A 20,954-nucleotide genomic window follows, 5' to 3' on the forward strand; every position below is an offset into this window, starting at 1 on the left:
CCTGAATGCCAGTCAGAGGTGCTTATCAAAAGTTGCCTTTGATTGCACCTCTAAGATGGCTCACTTTGCCTCTGAGTGAGTGGCTTGCAGCAGCTCTGTGAGTAGGGGGAAAAAAAGAAAGTGAGACAGAGTCAGAGGGAAGGAGGGGGGTTGAGGTGGGGAGTAAGTTGACTGCACAGTTTGCAATCTCATGTGTCATCTTTTTGGCTTTACTCAGTCTGACTGGTTCTCTGTGAATGGTGCTCTTTTAATCCGTAGTCTCTTGAAGTTCTGGGTAAGGGAACTAATACTCCTCCTATCTCCGTTCTCTCTATCTTTACTTATTTGGCCTTTATTTTTTTCTTTCTCTGAGCTTAGACTGGCTGTGCTATAGAGCTGCCAAATGGCCATCTTGACTGAGTGAGTCAGTGAGAGGGGCTGGCAACAGCAAAGATCCAGGTAATCCTCCCGGTCCTTAACCCAGTTAACATCCCTGCACCTCTCGTTCTGCAGCAGCATCACCTAAAGATTGAGGAACGCAGCAGTTGACAGAACGGGGGATATGATGACAAATATAGATGATATAAGATATATTTTTGTTGCCAAACCTCCAGTGCAGATTCACAATGTCTGTCCTTGCAACAGACATTGTGAATCTGTTTTAAAAAAATACAAATCAAGACATTGCTCACATAATTCTAGTTTCACAGAGAGCCATTGTCATTGAGTCATGGATGAAATATTATACTCTCCTTCACACAAACATCTTCTGGTCTTTGAATGTTGTTTTATTTTGTCCTTTGTCACTCACCAACATAAACATCATCCAGCTTCTGTTCAGGGGTGAAAAGGAGACAATGGGATGTGACGGGACACCAGCATCAGCTGAAAAAACACCAGATATCCCCTACCAGTCTGTGCATGCTAGCCAAACGGAAGGTGTTTGCGCAGCTATGCTAATGCAGTGAGGGAGTGAGCATGGCATGTCACGGGGAATCAGGCAGCCCACTGCGGATGTTTCAAAGGTTAGAGAGTGTCCGCTGCATGGGCTGGGGGCATTGTCGGGGAGGGAGATGGGAGCTGACAGCAGGACTCAGAGTCCAGGTGAGCTTTGCCAGACCAGGCTGCAGGACACAGATACTTCATCACAGACCAAGCAGCCCTGCTCATACTCATTAATTCACATCCATGCACACTTGTGAGCAGAAGAAGAAGGCAGGTACACACATACAATCACATGCAGATACATGGACACACAGACTTATGTAAAAGCACATTCAAAGGCCAGTATTTGCATTCACTCAGAATCATGCATAGTGGTTTGCAGGCACACACACACACACACACACACATACACACACACACACATACATATATTATAATCTTGAAACACAGACTTAAGAAGAATATTCACTGCAGAAATCTGTTTCATTTACAAAAACAGTTGCACCTGTGCAGTAGATCTCTGTAAGTGTGGTTTGTGTCTGTGATTTTTATCACACAGTATGATGTCATAGAGTTTATGGGGGTTGTAATCTAGTCTCACTACATTAATTACCTTAAAGTAATTCAAATTCTTTAATTAATGTAGCCTTGTCAAGAAGCTCAGTAAAGAGAAAAGAGTTTAATGCAACAAGCTGTGGTTGTTAAGCCAAGTTATGAGCAGCGTAATGTTTTGTTCATCTCTAAATTGTATTTTGCCATTTAATCGCTGAAAACATATTTGCATGTTATCATGCATTTGTTCTGGTTTCTACTTACTTTACCTTAAAATTATATCATAAAAGGAATTTTTTATTTATATTTTTTACAGAATGACTTGGGATCACTTGGGATATTTAATTTTAAAAATTTAAATTTTATAGATTTGTACTGTATATCTCCATACTGCAGTATTTTTGTATGTACAACAAAACATTCAGCTTGCGTAGACTGCAGGTTTTGTTAACTGTATTTTGCACAGCTACCTGTTCCCAGTGTGGATGTAGCCAAGAGAAAGTCAGTAAAACCTTACAGAGAGCATAGTTAGTGACCCTCTCTTTCTATGTAGGACATGTGGACATTATACTGTGAGCATCATGTATAGGAAAATGGAGATATATCATGCCTTTTAAAGACCTAAACAATTGTATTAATTTTATTTTATTTAACCTTTATTTAATCAGGAAGTCTCATGAGATTCAGTTTGCCCATTGGAATGAACCCAACGAGAAGGTGAAGGAGAGTGGATATTAAATATTGAGCTTTTGCTTTTTGTTTTGCACTTCTATAAATGGTGAGAAACATTATGTTAGTTGAATCTGAGTTCAAAAATTGATTGTGATTATTCAGTCCTTTAATTCTATTTTCAATTCCTTATCTATTGCACTGCTTTCTCCCCACACATACACACACACTGACATCTTGCATGGCATGCAGTCTGCTCTCCACTTTGAGAGCTGGTGCAGGGACACAAGGGAAGCATTTTCCCCATAAGAGCCCAAGACACGTGTGCTGCATCATCCAACAGAAAGACCAGTGTTTTCTTACCAAGGTCACAGAACATGACATCTTAGTCCTCCTGAAAAAGAAACACATAATGGCAACAGAAAAGTAACATCTTCTAGTGCACAGAAGCAGTTTTCCTTTAGGAAACAATGGCATCCTGACAAATAGTTTTGGGAACAAATATCACTGCTGGGCCAGATAAACTCAAAGGAGAGCAGGACAGCAAGGGGACGGGATAGGGAGATTTATCAAGTAGTAGAGTTATTCTCAGAGTTTCATCTTTAGAGCTATTTTGTTGTTTTCACTTTTTTTGTTTTTAGAATCAAATATTTTGAGTATAATGAGATATTTAATTCACAGCCAATCACTTATCTTGTATCATGACAGATATTATAGCTTTGTTAATTTGAGCTAACAAAGCCCACAATTTTGAGCTGATTATGAATCATCTCATTGCTCGTAAGGACCACACAAAAAGGGTAATTGTTGAGGCAGCAGTCAGTTTGAGAAGAAAAAACACGCCCCTTACAGAATACAGAGGCAGAGCGTTCTATGATTTCATGCAGGATTTGGGGAGCGTTGCGATGACTCACAGCAGATGTGAGTAAGCAGTGAGAGTAGAGCATTCATAAATAAAATAAATGTAACTCACAATCCATCAACAAAAGCCATCTAGAGTTGAACAGTGCATTGCACAAGTTAACTTGTCATCCAGCAGTGTGTTACGATTTTCACTGTTACTATACTATCTACTCACCAAATTGTTGCTAACATAAAAGCAACAAAGAGTAGTGACTCTGTGATGGGGGGGAGGGGCTACTGTCTTACTTATTTTAGTACTTATTTTTTGTTCATAATAAAATGAGTATTATTCGTGGTCACTCAACCTCTCTCTGGCCTTATGAACCAACACCTTTTCATAAGTCTTTTTCTTTTTGCCAGTACATGTTTATTGGCTGGCATTTTTGATTACACATATTTTTCTGCAAAACATAGGATAGAAAGATCTGCTCTTAACCATGTGCATCTGGTTATGTTTTAAAAATGGGGGCGCAAACTTGGAAAGATGTATAAGTGGTGGAGGGGGGGCTGGGTGTCCTCCCTCAGAAAAAAAAATTGCAATTTTAAACAATTTTCCTGCATTTCTACACCACCTAACCTCTTGGATTAAGTCAAGAAACAGCCACCTGCACTAGTCTAGATTAGTTAGATTGATGGTGATATGAAAACCAAGAATGCATCAAGAACGGTATATAATTGGGTGAATCAGGACAGGAAATGATTATTGAAAGAATGGCTATTTCATATTTGAAATTTTATTTATAAAAAACATTATGTAGCCTAAAATGGTTGTAGGTTTCAGGCTACTAGGCCTTCTTCAAGGTCAAACAAGGAAAAACTGTTTATATAAATGAAATATTGACATTGTTTAACAGAAATGTAAACCTGGTTAAACATTGTTAAACCTGAGGGTTGCTATTCTCAGTACTCACAAGGCCATCTTCAAGGTCAACAATTGCAACAAAGTACAAACAATTTGGATGAATGAAATAACCAGAGACAGAGACACAGAGTGTCCTGTAACTATAGTAACTCATTCTAACTCCTGCCTGCGTGCACACAGCGCGAGAGGAGAGGGAGAAACGCTGTGCTGTTGCCAGAAGAGCCGCTGACTGAGATTACTCTGAGCAGCATGCATGGGAATAAATTACAATAACATAGATTTGTGTATATTTCTGGCTTTCCTCCTGATGGTCTGAATAACTCGCTGCTGCACGGTGCTGCTGTTGCGCTGTGCTGCTCTGTCTTGTCTGTCCAAGCGCTGTCAGTGTCCTCTTTACGCGCTGTGACGTTATCAGTTATGAATTTGTTTTTCACTGCGTAAGAAAATAGATATGTGGTATGAGAGCATGTGAAAAGTGTCAATTGTGTGAGTCTCACGGTCAATGTGTGAGACTTGGCAGACCTGGTATGATGTTTGCTATGTTCACCATCCTAGTTTAGAAAGATAGCATGCTAACACTTGCTAATTAGCACTAAACACAAAGTACAGCTGAGGCTGATGGGAAGTCATTTGTTTTACCAGGTATTACTATAAATCTTTTTAGGAGCAGTAAATCTAATAATCTTAATCTAGTATTATTTCTATCGTTTACATACAAACATAGCATGCTTTTTGTGATTTTCTGTTATTTTTATACTGTTAAGATGTTGGATGTCTATGTTCAACATAGTCAAAGGTCCAAAACTTTAGGTGAACGTTTGTAAAAATTCTCCCGGCAAGTCAAAAGCCCAGGCTTCAACCTGCTCTGAATGCTTCTTTTCCAATGTTACCTCTACTTCCTCCTTGTGATGACATCAGATTGTTCACACATGCCCACAAATGGCTGTCTGTTCCATAGTCTTTGTTGCTTAAGTTGTTCCATGGGTTGTTCGTGTTGTCCACTCACATATTTCAGATCAGAAGTTTCAAGTTTCCATTTCAAGTAAAAAACAAGTGAAATCCTACTACTACTGATTGTGTCATGGTTTGTAGTAGCCTCCTGAGCTTCCCGGGAAGCTGGCGGAGACGTAGCTTCCGGAGGCTGGCCAATCAGAATGGAGCGGGCTCATTGGGGGCCTTAAAGAGACAGGAGCTGAAACGGCCTGTTTCAGACAGTGGCTGAACTAAGGGGCTGCATAAAGGACAAGTATAAATAAGGAGTTTTTTAAACTGTAAATCATGCAAAGATATTCCAGCAGAGCCCCAGATTAAAAACATAGACCTGGAAAAGTGCATGATACATCCCCTTTAAAGATTTGTTGTTTTATATTACATTTTATATTGAGTTTTTAAAAATATATTTATCTTTTTTTTAATGAAACACATCATATTGCACATCTAACTTTGCTCCTGTTTTACAGTTCTTGATATTCAGGACAGTGTTGAGCTTCAGGGCAGCCATCTGCATTTAGCCCCTCAGCACTGTCCGCTAATCTCTTATTGTTTAGCTCGGAGCGGGTTGCACCAGACCCAAACCCTGCCATGGATTTTTTTCCCCACACTTGTAGTTCAGATGGCACCACTAAGTGTCTGGGCTTCACTTGCTTTCTGCAAAGACAGTTAGATGGGGCCACAGGGCTCACTGCAGCTCACCGCCTCATCTTGGCAGTGTTGGCTTCATCCAGAAAGCCACAGGACAAGAGGATTTAATAAAGAGCTGCGATGCTCCTCTCCAGAGGGGATTACTGGAGCATTGCTGCGGGAAATGGACCCCCCAGCACAGCTACAGCCAGGGCTGGCCCGCTAGCACACACTTACAGTACACGCACACAAACACGTGCAAACACACACATGTACACACATATATGGTACAAGCGTGGTATTTTTACTCTATCTTTCACATTCACAGCTCTCCTGCTAACTTGGCCATCGTCTATTCATCCATGCTCTCTCTCACACACAAGCACCCACCAGTACACACAACACAACAGTAAGAGCAACACACAACATGAGATTGTTCATATGCTTCATTTACAACACATATTCCTCGCTCACTGTCATGTCAAATCATGCACTCTCCCTTTAACTGTTCCCCCATCTCATTTTTCAAACCATCACACACAATCATAACTACTTTACACTCAGTGACCAGAAAAAATATTAAGTCTTTCTACAGTCTAATGCAATCCAGTCACCCTGTAGTGAATGTGATGTACTTATAATGTTGACATTTTGCTGTTCACTCAGCTCGTCAGTTTCTGAAGCCATATTTAGTGATGTTTTTAATGGGTTTTATTATATTGAGAGGTGTTTCTACTGTCCCAACATATGTGTAAATAGGGTAGACAGTGAAAACACTTCTCAGAAATTACCCTAACCCTTCTTGACCCTCTCAAAAATTAAACAGTACAATTGTCACAAAGGGAATATTTACTGCAGGGTTGTTGTTTTATTACACAGTACAGGTGTTTTCTGTCTACAGAGGATATATTATAAGATTTCACTCATCCAGATGCACAGATGCTGTAACGTATGCTTGTTGCCAGATGAGTCACAACAAAAAAATAAAAGTAGCATTTACATACTCATAATCAGCTCCAGTTTAACTCAAACCCATACTGGCAGTTATGGTCTATGTGTGAGTGTTGAGGCTGTATTTCCATGGTACGGTGGGTTTTTTTCCTTGCCACTGAGCACATTTTGGTACCTTGCCAGTGGGAGGAGAAGTACAGTTGGGAAGTGTCACTGGTAATCGAGCAGCACCCTGCAATTATGGAGTCAACATTGACAGCATTTTTTGCCGTCCGCCTGCTCAGAGTAGGTGAGCTATGCACTACACATGGCGCACCCTGAAAGACCTCTCCAAGATTACCTTTTTCATCTTTTTCATTCATTCATCATACATTTTTCAACCTATACACATAAAGAAAAGCATGCTGTAAGAAGGCTTTCCCTTTCAGTTGATTAACTCCCCATGCAGCTGTCTGTTACAGCTTTCCTTTTCTGAGGGTTTTTTTCATCTGCAGTGCCTAATGTGAGTGGCATCCATTGTCAAATTACAATTAGGCACATCAGATCCACTGTGGCTACTTTGAATCTTGCCCAAATAGCACCAGGCTGTTACAAATTAACCACATAAACTTCTACACTCTTTTGGGTATCAAACGATCATACAATGGTGTTCCACACAGTTTGCTAGTGAAGCTGTGAAAATCAACAAGACTATGATTTGCTCAAGTTAGGGTTGAGTTTTTAACCAATAATGTATCTTCAAAAGGCTTTGGCAGAGAACATTGTGCAGATATGTTTAATATGCATATTTTGTTTATAGGCTGATAAAAGAATTTAATCTCGGCAGCATTTCTCTAAAATGTGTTTAGCTATGAACATAATTCTTAGGAGAAACAGGTATCATGGGAATCATGGTCATTTGCAGATGAGAAAATTTGCTTAGTCTGAAGAGAAGCTCTTCCAGACCTTCCTGCCAAATGCACATCACGGTGAGGACAGAACTTCTTTTAGAGGGGATGAGAAGAGCAGTTGTGATTGGCCGTGATCGTTAACAGCCCCTAACACACCCAGACTCATTGACCACATTTTTATCACACACCCACACACAGCTCACTGTCATCATACCTACATACAAAAACATCCACAAAAGCCAATGCTACACATGTTGTTGATTTAAGTGGACATTGCCTCATACAGTACAAGGAGGCTCTTGGTGTGTGTGTGGCTGCAGGTTTGCACAAACACCATCATTTTAGAGATATGCAATATCGGAGGGTAAATTTGAAGCAAAGAATGATGGAGAGAAGGACAGTTAGGGTGGAGAGTGAAACTACATGTAAGATACACAGCAATAAGTTGGATGAAGGATTCTTTAAAAATTTGATTTGATGTAGGCTAAGGGGGGAAAAGTAGGAAAGTGCATGCCATGGGAGAATTGAGAGCATGTGTCTGTGTGGATGAGCTGGAAATGGGTTTTTGAGAAAGAGAGAGTATGATAGGAAACACAGGAAGGGCGGGCGGAAGATGAGATGAAAGCTAAAGAGAAAAGACATTAGATGATGTGTTCAAACACATGGCGCACTGGCAAATAACACGTACACCAAAACAATATAACCCTGTCCATATAAATACTCATATACATTCAATGTATAGTATTTACTGCATGTATATGTTATCCTCATATATGTTTATCCATATCCATATATAGATGAAGTATACAGAAGCCTATAGTTTCAGCATACCTTACTCTCTTATACTGCCTTGCTTTCATGAATAAAACACTTGCATGCACATACACACACATATACTACATTCACATATGTTTGTTTATGCACACATGCATGCACGCACACACATTCTGTGCAGGCTCTCACACAGACACATTGCAATTGGATAGTGCATGCATCCACATGCGACATCTGCATACAGTACAGACACATTTGCACCCACACACACAGCCTCTGTGCCAGAGCTCTACAGCAGTGCAGCTTGTTAAATGGAGCATTATTTTCCTGAGCGGGCATGGCAGATGAGGGCTGGCAGACCTCTAAGCTCTGAAAATGGCATTAAGTGCTACACCGATGGATTATAGAAAACTTGTAGATTTTAATGCTAAAAAAATAAAACAAAATAACACTGGAGTTCACATTTTGCTTAGTTTTTATTGTGTTCACTTAGCATACTTTATCTACAGAGAAAAAAAGCTATAATTCTAAGCTTTAGGTCATGTTGAAAGAGGTGAAGGTAAATTACAGGGTCTTATAGTCTGTGGAGAAATGGTAGGTCTTAATATGTTTCACTCTCTGTGTTAGTTGAATGCACCACAAGTAAAATTCTTGTCTACCACCACAAAGACCCGGGGTAGATTCCCAGTAGCAGTGCCTTTGACTCCATATTCATTGGTGGGAGAACTGGGGGTACTTTTCCTAGCATGACATGCAAAAACGAATTTGTCCTCAGTGAAGTGTATTCTGTATATAAAAAAGTGTGGCCATTGTGGAAATCCGGTTAGTTTTGTTTTTGGTTTTTTTATGTTGTTGTTTTTTTTGGTAGTTTGTTTTTGATATGTAGGATGGGTTGTGTTTGAAAAATGATAAAAGTCAATGCTGTTGAAAGTGTTTTATGTGCAGGGGCAGTTTAAACCAGGATACATTTATACCTTTTAGAGGTTTGTAGTGATTATGGATGATCCACTCAAATCTGGGTCTCTTCCAGCTAAACTGGGGAAGCCTTTAGCAGAAAATGTTACCTGTTTGCATTTTTGTGACTATGAATGACGTGACTGTTTATGATAGATCAGGAATGACAGTAACACTGGTATAGGATTTCATTTACTCAAATAAAACAAATAGATGTCTGAGTTTAACTCAATCATGTTATTGTACTTTCTCTTTTCTTATTGTACTTTCTCTTTTCTGCTGTGTTTTGTTGCAGAGATTTGTTTGCTGACACGAGGCAGAAGGACAGCCAGTGTCCGGGCAGACACGTACTGTCGTCTATACTCATTGTCTGTGGACAACTTCAATGAGGTGCTGGAGGAGTATCCTATGATGAGAAGAGCCTTTGAGACTGTTGCTCTGGACAGACTGGACCGTATTGGTAAGAAAATAATCTTTAAAATGATCATTTCAGATTGAAATCTTGAATATTTTTTAGTACTGTAAATAATATGCCACCAACTGCATTTTGCAACTTTTTTCACTGAAAGTCATTGAGAACTAGTGGGGACAGTTAAGGCATACAGTACTCATTATTCAGTTTGTAAAAATGCTGCTTCTGTGTGTTCTCTCTTCAAACTATAACTTTCAAATTATTTCTGCAAACCAACACAAAATTCTCAAATAGTACATGACATGAAACATCAATTCAGTGACATTTATGCTGCTTGACGGTCATGTATAGAGTCTGAAATTGTTATAATGGAAAACATAAGATTTGTGTACTTTTTTTGTTCAACATCAACTTGACAACTCCTCAATGTACATTTGTAATATTTGAAAATAAAGCTTCGATTAATTGTATCTAACCCAGTCAGCACATCATTGAGTAGATTTCACCCCTGTGCTATGAAAGGATCACTCTCCTAGATATATTTCACTTTATGCTACTCATGAGTATGTGTGTTCAGCAAGACACACTGACAATGAAGAAAACCAAAGTCTTTCAAGCCAGAGCTCACAGACAAAACTTTAGGATTGTAACAATCTTCACATTGATACTCAATGACTTAAATTACTTTCAAAGTCATCTGCATATAAACATGCAGATGGAGCTCTGGTTTTGAAATCCCTGCGTGACTTCTCTTATGCATACAATTGATATTCTCTCCATATCCATCACTCTTCCCAGGCTCAGCCTGGGCAGATGAAAAATTCACAATGAAAGGCACGCCTGTATCATCACTCAGCCATCGCTGCATGCTCTGTTTTATCCTCTGCTATGTTTAGAATGGAAGATAGAGAAATTGCTTCAGGGGGTCTCTTTGTAGAAAATGGCTGCTTTGAAAAGATGTGGTGGGCTGATAGTGATGTTTCTGTGAGATGGTCTCTTGCGTATGTCCTTTCTCCCGGGCTTGATGCTCATGTACACCCTTCTTCCCTAATAAAGTCACTCACACGGCACTGATCCACAAATTAATTACTGTCTTGATGGACTTTGCACAATCTGATTGGTGGTGTGCAAGTGATAAAGGGTCAGGTGGTGCCAGGGTCAAGCCGGATACCTCACAGCAACACCTCTACTAATCTGCTACCAGTCATAACAGAAAATGGAGAGATTGATCTGGGCCTAATTGCATTTACAATATTTCTGGATTTCACAGCCTTTTGTTAGCATCAAATTGAAAATGGCAGTCATGTGAATTAACCCTGTCACTGCTAATGCGACCATTCAACAATGACTAATGGACTTTGAGGTCAGAGTTTCACACTTTTCTCTAGTTGGTAGGGTCAGCAGATAGTATGCCTGTCACAGTGACGCAACTCCAACTTGTCTCTTTGACCTTGTGCACAGCTCACAGTTACTTTATTTTCAGAGCACATATTCCGAGACTGGAAAATGAAAGAGTAGAAATGATCTGGAGCAAGATTTGTGGAAAAAATTAAATTGTGGAAAAAGTCCATACTTTTATTGAATCTCAAATTTTGTTTTTCATTTTTTTCTGTGTCATGAGATTGCTTACTCCGCAGAAATTGTAGCAGTTTAGAACAATAAAGGTTTCAGGTTGATCCCTGATTTTTAAGATGCTTTCCTTTTGATATTAACAGACAATAATAGGAGAGAAAATATGAATAAATACCAAAAAGATCATTGTAGACTTGACCCATACCTCAGCATAGCTCACACTCTATCAGAGGCTCAATCTACACCTTCTGGTACAATGTTTGCTTTATGTTTTGTCCCTGTTACCTAGGGAATCACAGTAAGAGCTAGACAAACATACACTGCCTACACCTTAGGCTGTCATGTTTTCTGAGCTTCTGTCTCTGGGTAGTTATCTCCCACCTATCTTTTGTTGTTTCTCTTATTCTGTACTCTTTCATACATTGTCATCTTCTGCTACATCTCTTTCTTGAATCTCTTTTCCTCCCTTTTCCCTGTGATTTTCAGTTGCACCTTTTTTCTTTTTCCCCTCTTTTTAACTGTTTGTGTGCTAGCTTCTGTTAGAGAGCGTTGTTGGAAAATAAGGTTGTTACTAGAGTTCATCCACAATGTCAACTGGGCTCTATCTGCTTACAAGATTTATGCTCATACTCCTTTTTTCCTTTTCTTTCTTACCTGTAACTCTCTGCGTGTGTGTCTGTTTTTCTGTGTGTCTGTTTTCATGTGTGCATGTGTTTTTACAGGCAAGAAAAACTCCATCCTGCAGCACAAGGTACAGCACGACCTCAGCTCTGGTGTACTCAACTACCAGGAGAATGAGATCATCCAGCAGATTGTACAGCATGACAGGGACATGGCCCACTGCGCCCACCTCATGCAGAACGCCCCACCCCAGACACCTCCCTCACCTACCCCTGTCATCTGGGCCCCACTCATCCAGGCACCTCTCCAGGCAGCAGCTGCCACCACCTCAGTAGCCATTGCCCTGACACACCATCCCCACCTCCCACCAACGCTCTTCAGGCCTCCACTTTCTGTTCTGGGGTCCCTAAAGGACCCTCCTAGCCGGCTTAAGAAGTTTCACACGTTTGTCCCTCCATCCACAACTCCTGGATCTGCTGGGGACTCTCCCTCTAGCACACCCTCTAAACTGCGCACTGGGGTGGACATGCCATTGCTGGCCTCTTTTCGGGCCCAGCACATGACGTCAGGTTCAGGGGCAACTGGTTCTAGCCAGCAGGCCTCAGGTAGCGGAGGCCAACGTGGGCCTTGTGGGACAGGGTCTGGGTTCAGTGGAGGTGGAAGCGGGGCCTCTGCCTTCCCCTTCGGACCATACTCATCCTCTGGTTCACCCTCATCTAGTATGGCCCAGCTACACCCACAACCACAGCAGCAACAGCCCTTTCGCTCCAGCACCCCACCACTGTCAAACCTCTTCCACCAAGGATCTGCAGGTGGAAGCACAGGGTCAGGAATAAGTGGAGGTGCAGTTGGAGCCTGTGGTGGTGCAACAGGTTGGTCTTCAAGTGGAGCAGTTGGAGGTTCTGTGGAAGGGGCCAGTGGAGGAGAGACTACCTGGGCTAGAGAGGACTTTACAACTGCAGTGACAGAAGCAACTCCTGAGGGGCACTTTGGGTTGGGAGGAGCTATTAGTGGATTAGTAAGAGGGATCTCAGGGGAATCAATGGGAGGGATATCTGAAGGATCAGTGGGTGGTGCTTGTGGCAGGTCAGCGGGTGGGGCCTCAGGTGGATCAGTGGGGGGCATTACCTGTGGGTCAGTGAGAGATTCAGCCAGGAGATCAATGGGAGGGGTTTCAAGAGGATCAATCGGAAGAGCCTCCAGGGGATCAGTGGGAGGGGCCTCTGGAGAGTTACTGGTTGCAACGACCACTGGAGGATCATTGGGGAGGGCTTCTGGGGGATCAGTGGGAGGGACTTCTGGAGAATTGTTGGTAGTGACGACCACTGGAGGATCATTGCACAGGGCTTCTGGTGGACCAGTGGGAGGGACTGCTGGAGAATTACTGATCGCAACAACCACTGGAGGATCATTGGGGAGGGCTTCTGGCACATCAGTAGGAGGGACTTCTGGAGAATTACTGATAGCGACAACCACTGGAGGATCATTGGGGAGGGCTTCTGGCGAATCAGTAGGAGGGACTTCTGGAGAATTACTGATCGCGACAACCACTGGAGGATCATTGAGGAGGGCTTCTGGCGTATCAGTAGGAGGGACTTCTGGAGAATTACTGATAGCGACGACCACTGGAGGATCATTGGGGAGGGCTTCTGATGAATCAGTAGGAGGGACTTCTGGAGAGTTACTGAGATCTTCTGGGGGATCAGTGGGAGGGGCCTCTGGGGGACCCCTTGGAGGGGTTTCTGGTGATTATATGGTAGGAAATCCTGGAGGATCGTTGGGAAGGGCTTCTGAAGGATCAATATGTAGCCATATAGGAGGAAGTTTGAGTGGGCCAGGGGGAGGGATGATTGGAGGCCATAGTAGCAGAGCAGCAGGGGGTGCGGTAGGGAGTCATTTAGGGGGGTCTACAGCTTGTCCTGTAGGAGGGGCTTCTGGTGGAATTACAGCTGGACTTATTGGTTCCTCCCGTTGTCAGAGTCCCATTTCTACCGGCTCGTCCAGCCCTTTGCCTGGTCAAATTCTCCAGCCACCCTCAAAGCCTCCTCACTTGGCTCCTTTGCAGCAGTTTGCTGGAGGAGGCAGGACTAGCAGTGGCTTAAACCTCTTCCACTCCCCTCCACAAGGCTCCCCATCCTCTAGTAGAGGACATCATAGCCAACAGCCTGCTGAGGACTCCCCGTCATCCCTCAGCCATTTTAGCCTGGCAGGCCTCCAGTCTGGCTTCCTGCCTCACCAGATGTCCCTGGAGAGGTCTGCCCTGGCCTCCCTGGCCCAGTATGGCTCAGCAAACGCCTCTCCCTGCCTTACCCCAGTGGCACCCAGCCCTACTATTCAAAGCCCAGTGGCAGGCAGGACTTTCCATTACAATGACCCTTCCAGTGCCACAGGATCCCACAGTTCTCTGCTCATGCCTCAGTCTTCTCTCCCTCCACAGCTTCCCAGCCAGCCACACACAACAGGGAGAGATTCTCCACTGGGCCGCTTTTCAGAGGACCTAAAGCTGTTATCCAGCTCACACCCATCTCTGCCCCAGGAAGTGGCCCAGGCGTTAGGCCACCAAACACCTCGCTCCTCTGTGGAAACTGGATACTACCCCTCACCCTTCTCATCACCCGCTCTCGTGCCCAAACCCTGTAGCTCAGTGCCGGGGCGCATGACTCCTCCAATCCAGATGTCTCCGGGGCACCCTCACCAGACTCAATCCCCAGGGGCCTCCCCGGCCTCGCCTCTACGGAGGGGCTCTGCTGCCTACTCATCAGATCTAGAACCTCAAACTGTCCGCTCTAAACTCCCTTCCAATTTGTGAGGATTGATCACACCCTCCTGTGCTCCTCCGAACTGAAACACACACAAACTATATCCATGTGTGGCATTATTTTCTTTCTGTGATCAGACTTCACTGTGTTCCGCCTCTCATTTTACCAAGATCTTAAATTTACTGTGATTTAAAAGACACTTTACCAGGTAACTCTGAGCATAGAGAATACTCTATATTTGTTTTATGCTTTGTCCTCTTTTTTATTCATACATACTGTATATAGATAGAGATATATTTAAATGATAAGTTAATCAAGGGACTAGGAGGGTGTGAAAAATGATCTCCATTTAAAGGACAGTCATTTTCTTTATTTCTATAACTATGCCAAATTCATCTGGTGATTTTTGGGAAGACAATTCAATGGACTACACAATAATACTCTTTTTCTGCAGGAACCTATGCACTAATACCTGCATGTATAAAGGCTTTTTGTGTGTTTCAAAAAAAGTTATCTAAATTTTTAGCTAAAACAAAATGCTTCGACAGGCTGACTCTTGTACCATCTCATACAGGATCACATATTGTTGATCCTTAAATGTATCTATTAGATTGTACTTATTTATCCTCTGTGTAAACTCTTCAAAACCTGATGAGAGATGGAGAAGAGACTTTAGGAAACCAAAAAGACTTTTCCTGTGGGGTAATAATTCACCTCCTCTTGGCCCTTCTATCCTTATTTTGTACCACTTTATCATACCAATACTGTTTTTGAAGCAGGGGGAGAGGGGTTCAGCGAGCTACCCTCCATCTCAATATTGAGACATAACAGTATGTGAGCGACTGGCTTTCTGCAGAGTCCTCAACCATGTCCTAACAAGCTCACTTTGTCTTCCAAGCTCATGCCGCTAATGTGTGTAGAAAGCATGTGTTGTTTTTCTTCCTGACTGCGTGCAACTGTTAATGTGTGAGTGTTAGTGAGAGTAAGTGTGTGAATCAGTGGGACAGTCAGATGCAAGGCAAGACTTTTCCCTGGACTGATCAAAAGGAAGTTTGCCTTTTTTCACACAAAAACTAGGACTTCCATTAACCACAGCTTGTGTGTTGCATTGTGTAGCACTTGGACCATTCAAAATCAAAAATAATCAAATATATAGTTGCCCCAAAACCAGACTTTCAATCATTTAGCAAATACAGTATATACAATACACAAGCTGAAAGATCCAAAAAGTGCTGGAAATGGAAATATGCCACTTGATATTTAATTTGTGCATTACTTCTTCTACTGTAGCTGCTATATGGTCAACATAGGCATGTCTCCTCATTGATGGCCAGTGCTGAGTTTGAGATGTTGAATGTATGTACATTTTTTGTTGCTAAAAGTAAGTACTGTAGCTATGGTAGATGCACTGAAGGGGAGTTAAGAGACTGTTCCATAACAGGTCATTGGTTCAATATCTTTGACTGATGTTTTCATCAGCAGATATATCTCCTGCCAAAGTGTCCTTTAGCAAGACACAGAACCACTACCCACTCATTTGTTGTAAGGCAATCTGGATATATGACTCAGTAAGTTGCGTACAAATGTGCACTCTTTACTGCATATGCTCCATTACGTATTGCCATACAGCTGTGCTGCTGCTGTATCTCGAGAGAAATTGCTTGGGAACTTCAAATGTTATTATTGAGCCCATGAAGGTGCAGGGAAGCAATCACTGACAAATATTGTGTCAGAATGGACATTTTAAAATGTACCCCACACTATTCAGTTTTGATTGCATTTCTGCAGGTATTTTTGAATTCATAAAATATATATATATAAAAATATATATATAAGTACGTACATATACCTGGAGCACCTCTATGTAGGTGGCATTTAGCTGTTTGCCATCAAAAATCAAAGATGAGAAAAGGCCCTTTATATTTGTGTATTCATTCAAAATCCGGTGACACTGTCAGAGAGCCTTACAGTTGCCAGAAAACAGAATACACAGTACAGCAAGGTATCACTAAACTCCCAAAGGAGAAAAGCTGTGTTATGCTTCTACATGTTTGTCTGTAGCTCATCATCAAGACAGACCCAGGTTCCACTCAGACAGCTGAGTCCCTAACTCAGTCACAGCACTCAGCCACAGCAGCCTAATTTAACAAGACATGTCTGTAATCCCTTGACCCTCACAGGCTATCATGCACTCACACACAGAGGTGCACAGTGACCATGTTCTCCCCTCATTACAGTTCCCAGAAGTCCCTATAATAAGGTATAGCAATACACATGGCATGACACACAGCTGCACAAATGCACATTTACAGACATGCCTACAACCTCAAGAACACTCTTTGAATGCTCTTTGAAAAACAAACAAAAAAAATTGACAATCCTTTTTTTCTCCACGACACTTTATGTTGTTAAAAATATCCTCAACTGAATTTGCCGTTAGCAAATATATGAGTCTCACTTTCTCATCTTATTCAGATCAGCCAGGCCATTAGCCCTCACCACTTTTATGATTAGGAATTTCATGTATAATGTTGTTGATGACATGGATACACACACTGTAACCCTAGACAGAAATTTTCATCTGTTAAGTAAGCATGTAGTCCTCTGTAAGAATTAAGCTTCATAAGATATTGGGGCAACATAAAATAAAAACAATCTCTTATAATCCACCTGTCACCCATCATGTGAAATGTAGAAATTCAACTACTGACATTCAATTAAACGAGGCAGATTGAGGGGAAATGAAAACAGCAAAAACTCTATGATTATTTGGCATATCATTTCAGAATTAGATTAAATAGTTGAAATCAATGATTCACATGGCCTTTTCCTGGTCTTCTTCACGGACTGAGTAGGTGCTTCTAATGGCTAGAACAGCTTTTTTTTTTTTTAAGCTTTCACACACTGGCTGTTGTTTAACACTTTGTCCTCATCTACAGTTCAGCTATTTAAAGGCTCTGAAACATTTACACGGGCTATGTGTTTATGTGACACGTGAAGCCTTGCTTGTAGGAAGCCTGGGTCTCTTTAGACCACCGTCCAGTGGGGCAAAGGGTGAAAGGGACAGAGCACTGAGACAGAATGACAGAAAGTAAACACCAAGAATGGTTTCACCTCTGGAATACTGATTGTCTGCACACAGTGTAGGTGTTTAAACCTTGGTCTTCCTGTACCTGCTAGTCTTGCACTGCACAAAAGCAGACTGCTGTGCCCCCCACATCAGGAAAAAGTCCCCTTTTTCCTCACAATGTGACCTTATTAAGGTGTATAGTTGGAAAACAATTTGAAGCTGGTCTGAGACAAAGGTGTGTATGTGAAGAGGTGTTGATGCAATGAGGGAATGATGTAGTCTGACACTCAGCCACAGGGAAGACAAGTAGACAGGCACCCCATTAGGTACTCATGTTGACGGGGTAGTTGTTTCTTGGGGATTTGTAGCATGTCACCCCTTCCTTATGATTGTTCCTGAGTGCTAGTGGATGTTTGTCAGTATTGTATTGATTGGAAGGATATGAGGGAAAGCTTTGAGTGTTGCTATGTAGCTAGCAGCTAGTGTGTGTGTGTGTGTGTGACTGTGTATCCCGCTCTGCCTGGCAGGGTCGATGGCTGGGGCTGGGCGCTGTCTGAGGAGGGTGGGACAGGGAGGCACAGGTCAGAGCTTACAGAGAGATAGACATTGGACAGGGATTGATTAGTTGGCCTGAACTTAGTATGGTCTATTATCACAGATAAGTGGTTTAGGCGAGGGGTGGGTGGGCACACAGTGTATCAGTTGAATCTGTCACTGTCAGTTAGAGAGCTGCCACAATCTGCATGATGTCCTGTCGGTTTCAGCTAGACCAACATATTTGCAAAATCTCCTGTCTTGGACTTTTTATGTAAGAAAAGTGCCAATTTTTATGAAATTAGAAGAGAAGTTTTTGATTGATGACCACATAGTGTTGAAATTATGTAATGGAAATGAAAAGGGGTTTCATAATCCTTTGGGTCATGAAATTTTCTTAACTCACAGAAGACCATGTAATCCTTCATTCCGTGTAAAGACATGAAAATAACCAAAATTGGAGTAACAAGATTTTCACCTGACAGCAATGTTTATTCTTCAAGGGGATTTGCTATTTCCATCCACCCAGACTATTTGCTGCAGCCGCATCTGTAGCGTAATGTAGTATGGAGACAGTGTTTTTTAGAGGAATCAGCAGGGAATTAGATAAGGAGGCTTTGAAACTTTGTGTCTTTTGAGAAAAAGCGAAAGAAAAACAAGGGTGACTCACTCGCTCATGCAGCAAACTATTTTCATTATGTTTCCCTATGTCACCCATCTAAACATGGTAAGACCACTGCAACAGAGAAAATAGCAACCAAGGGCAGTTGAAGGATCCCAACAGCTGCCAGCGTTCTGTCCAAACGCCCCGAGCTAGGCTGTTCTGAAATCAGTTCAGAGGACGACAGTGGAAAAGCACCTGACATGTCTGTGTTTTGATCCTGTAAGGTACCACTGTTTAATTTTAATGCCCTGCTTGAGTTGGTTGCCCTATTTTATCTGAATGTAACTAAATCTAATCTAGGTCTGACAGAAGTAGTTCATATTTTCCTCTGTTTTAGGCCATACTTTGCTCTGGCCTTGCTGTTAGCCATGGCTAGCTACGCAGACTGGCACCTCTGTACCATTTCCAATTCATGGTTGTTTCTGTAACGCAGCATTCCCACAATCTGTTTGGTGCACTTCCAATTTCGCTGCCTAATCTTAGCCTGCCTCTCCCTTTGTGCTGCCCTGCTCGCCCATGAATATGGGTTGGTGAATCAGCGATGCACACTAATGAAATCATTTGCTGTGATTGAGGATTAGATGTAGCAGCAGCGGAATCGAACCTGCAATTTCTCCGGGGAGAGACGGCACGTGTTTTTTTTCCGAGGCCCTTGTTATTCATTCATAACTGCAAATTCCCCCAACCCTTCCACAAACACTCAATTTATTTATCATACGCAAGCAGCAGAATCAGGTGTTCGTATGACAATGTACCTCAGAGTGATTGGATATGATATGAAGATTGCTATATGTGGTAGAAGGTTCTGTTTATCGTAGCGTCTAATACAACTGACCTCTTTTGCTGCTGCTCCAATGAGATGGAATAACACAACAGTAATGTTGTTCTGACCACAAAGTTGGCTGTTGGGCAGTGTAACCTAGATATGACCCAGTTTAGAGATACTGTGCACCAGTAGGGTGCCTGTAAGTTCATTCCAAGACTGTATGACCTTGAGATCCTTTAGCATAATGACACTGTTTGTTCATAGTAGAGACAGCTAAATATATGAAATTTGACTTGGGTTGGTAAATTCAAAAATTAACCAATTAGAAGCTATGATTTGGTTCTGAAAATATGTTGTCTGTATGTTTCTCTGCTGGGGGCAGCTGATCAGAAAATCCTGTGTTGCAGCCAAAGGTGAGGCTGCTCTTCACTGGATTAGAGTTGGGGGGGAAACAGAGAGAGAGAGAGATGAGGGTTTACATAAAACATTGTGCTTCTCATAGCCGTCTTTCGTTTGCTGAAGTATGTACTATAATTCCACTTAATCTGATGTTTGGGAAAATAATTTCAACAAGGTACTTATAAAGATTTATATATTTCCATAGGACCTATTTATATTTCTATATTCATTTTAGACTCTCTTAATAAGTGATGTCATCACCATAACAGATAATGATAAGCAATGTTCACCAAACTGTGTATGTACAGTTCATAACATGTCCATGATTTTTAATGAAGCGCAGGAGTGGGACATTTTCTTCACATGATGCTACAGACCAAGACTTTCTACTCGAAGGCTCAACCTTTTTGTTTCACAAAGGCAGAGACTGGTTCAGCACTTCTTACAAGGACACACAACCTTTTGGGGAGGACAGTATTTTGACCGCTTTGCTAATCATCAATGGATATCAGTCTATTTTTTCTGCATTTAACACGGGAACTATGGGAAAAAGCAATAAGGGAACTGTACAGGTATGGTGTGACTGGATGTGTACCTACGGGACATTGCGCTGACCCACACAACAACCACACACAGTAGTTTGTGTGGCGGTAAAAGGAGTGAGGCAAAAACTGCATTGTCGATAAGCACACATACTGGATGAAATAAAACGGTATAGAATAAAATATAAGGAACACCTGCTTGGAGTATTTTTTTTCTCTGTTGTTTGTAGCACATGCAGCATACTCTCAGTTACGCTTCACAAGGTCGCTTAGACATAGCACAGTGCAATATGCACACCATTTGTGACACTGTATTTTCTGTATATTACTGTTTCTCACAGATTTTTGGGATATTCATTTTTGCCTTCCTCTGTGTACGTGTGTGTGACTGGGTGCAGGAGATGGCGAGTTTGTGAGGTTTTTCCTATTATTTAAATAAGTCTTTCACACACACTCTCAAACACAGATGCACACAAAGAGCGGTCAAGAGACAGGTGAAGCTCCTCAGAATGCTGG

The 20,954-nt window shown here is 42.0% G+C and overlaps 1 protein-coding gene across 3 annotated transcripts in view; it reads left to right on the forward strand.

Annotated features, from left to right (window-relative positions):
• LOC137185912 (potassium/sodium hyperpolarization-activated cyclic nucleotide-gated channel 4-like) overlaps nt 1-20,609 on the forward strand; it is an 81,959-nt gene extending 61,350 nt beyond the window's left edge. For all 3 annotated transcript variants that reach the window (XM_067594449.1, XM_067594457.1, XM_067594438.1), the window contains 2 exons: nt 9,395-9,559; nt 11,806-20,609. In XM_067594449.1, coding sequence (XP_067450550.1) covers nt 9,395-9,559; nt 11,806-14,513 — 2,873 coding nt within the window. In that variant the 3' untranslated portion in view covers nt 14,514-20,609. The remainder of the gene's footprint in view (nt 1-9,394; nt 9,560-11,805) is intronic.
• Nucleotides 20,610-20,954: the final 345 nt, after the last annotated feature.

This window comes from Thunnus thynnus, chromosome 1, assembly GCF_963924715.1.
Source record: "Thunnus thynnus chromosome 1, fThuThy2.1, whole genome shotgun sequence".
Taxonomy (NCBI): Eukaryota; Metazoa; Chordata; class Actinopteri; order Scombriformes; family Scombridae; genus Thunnus; species Thunnus thynnus.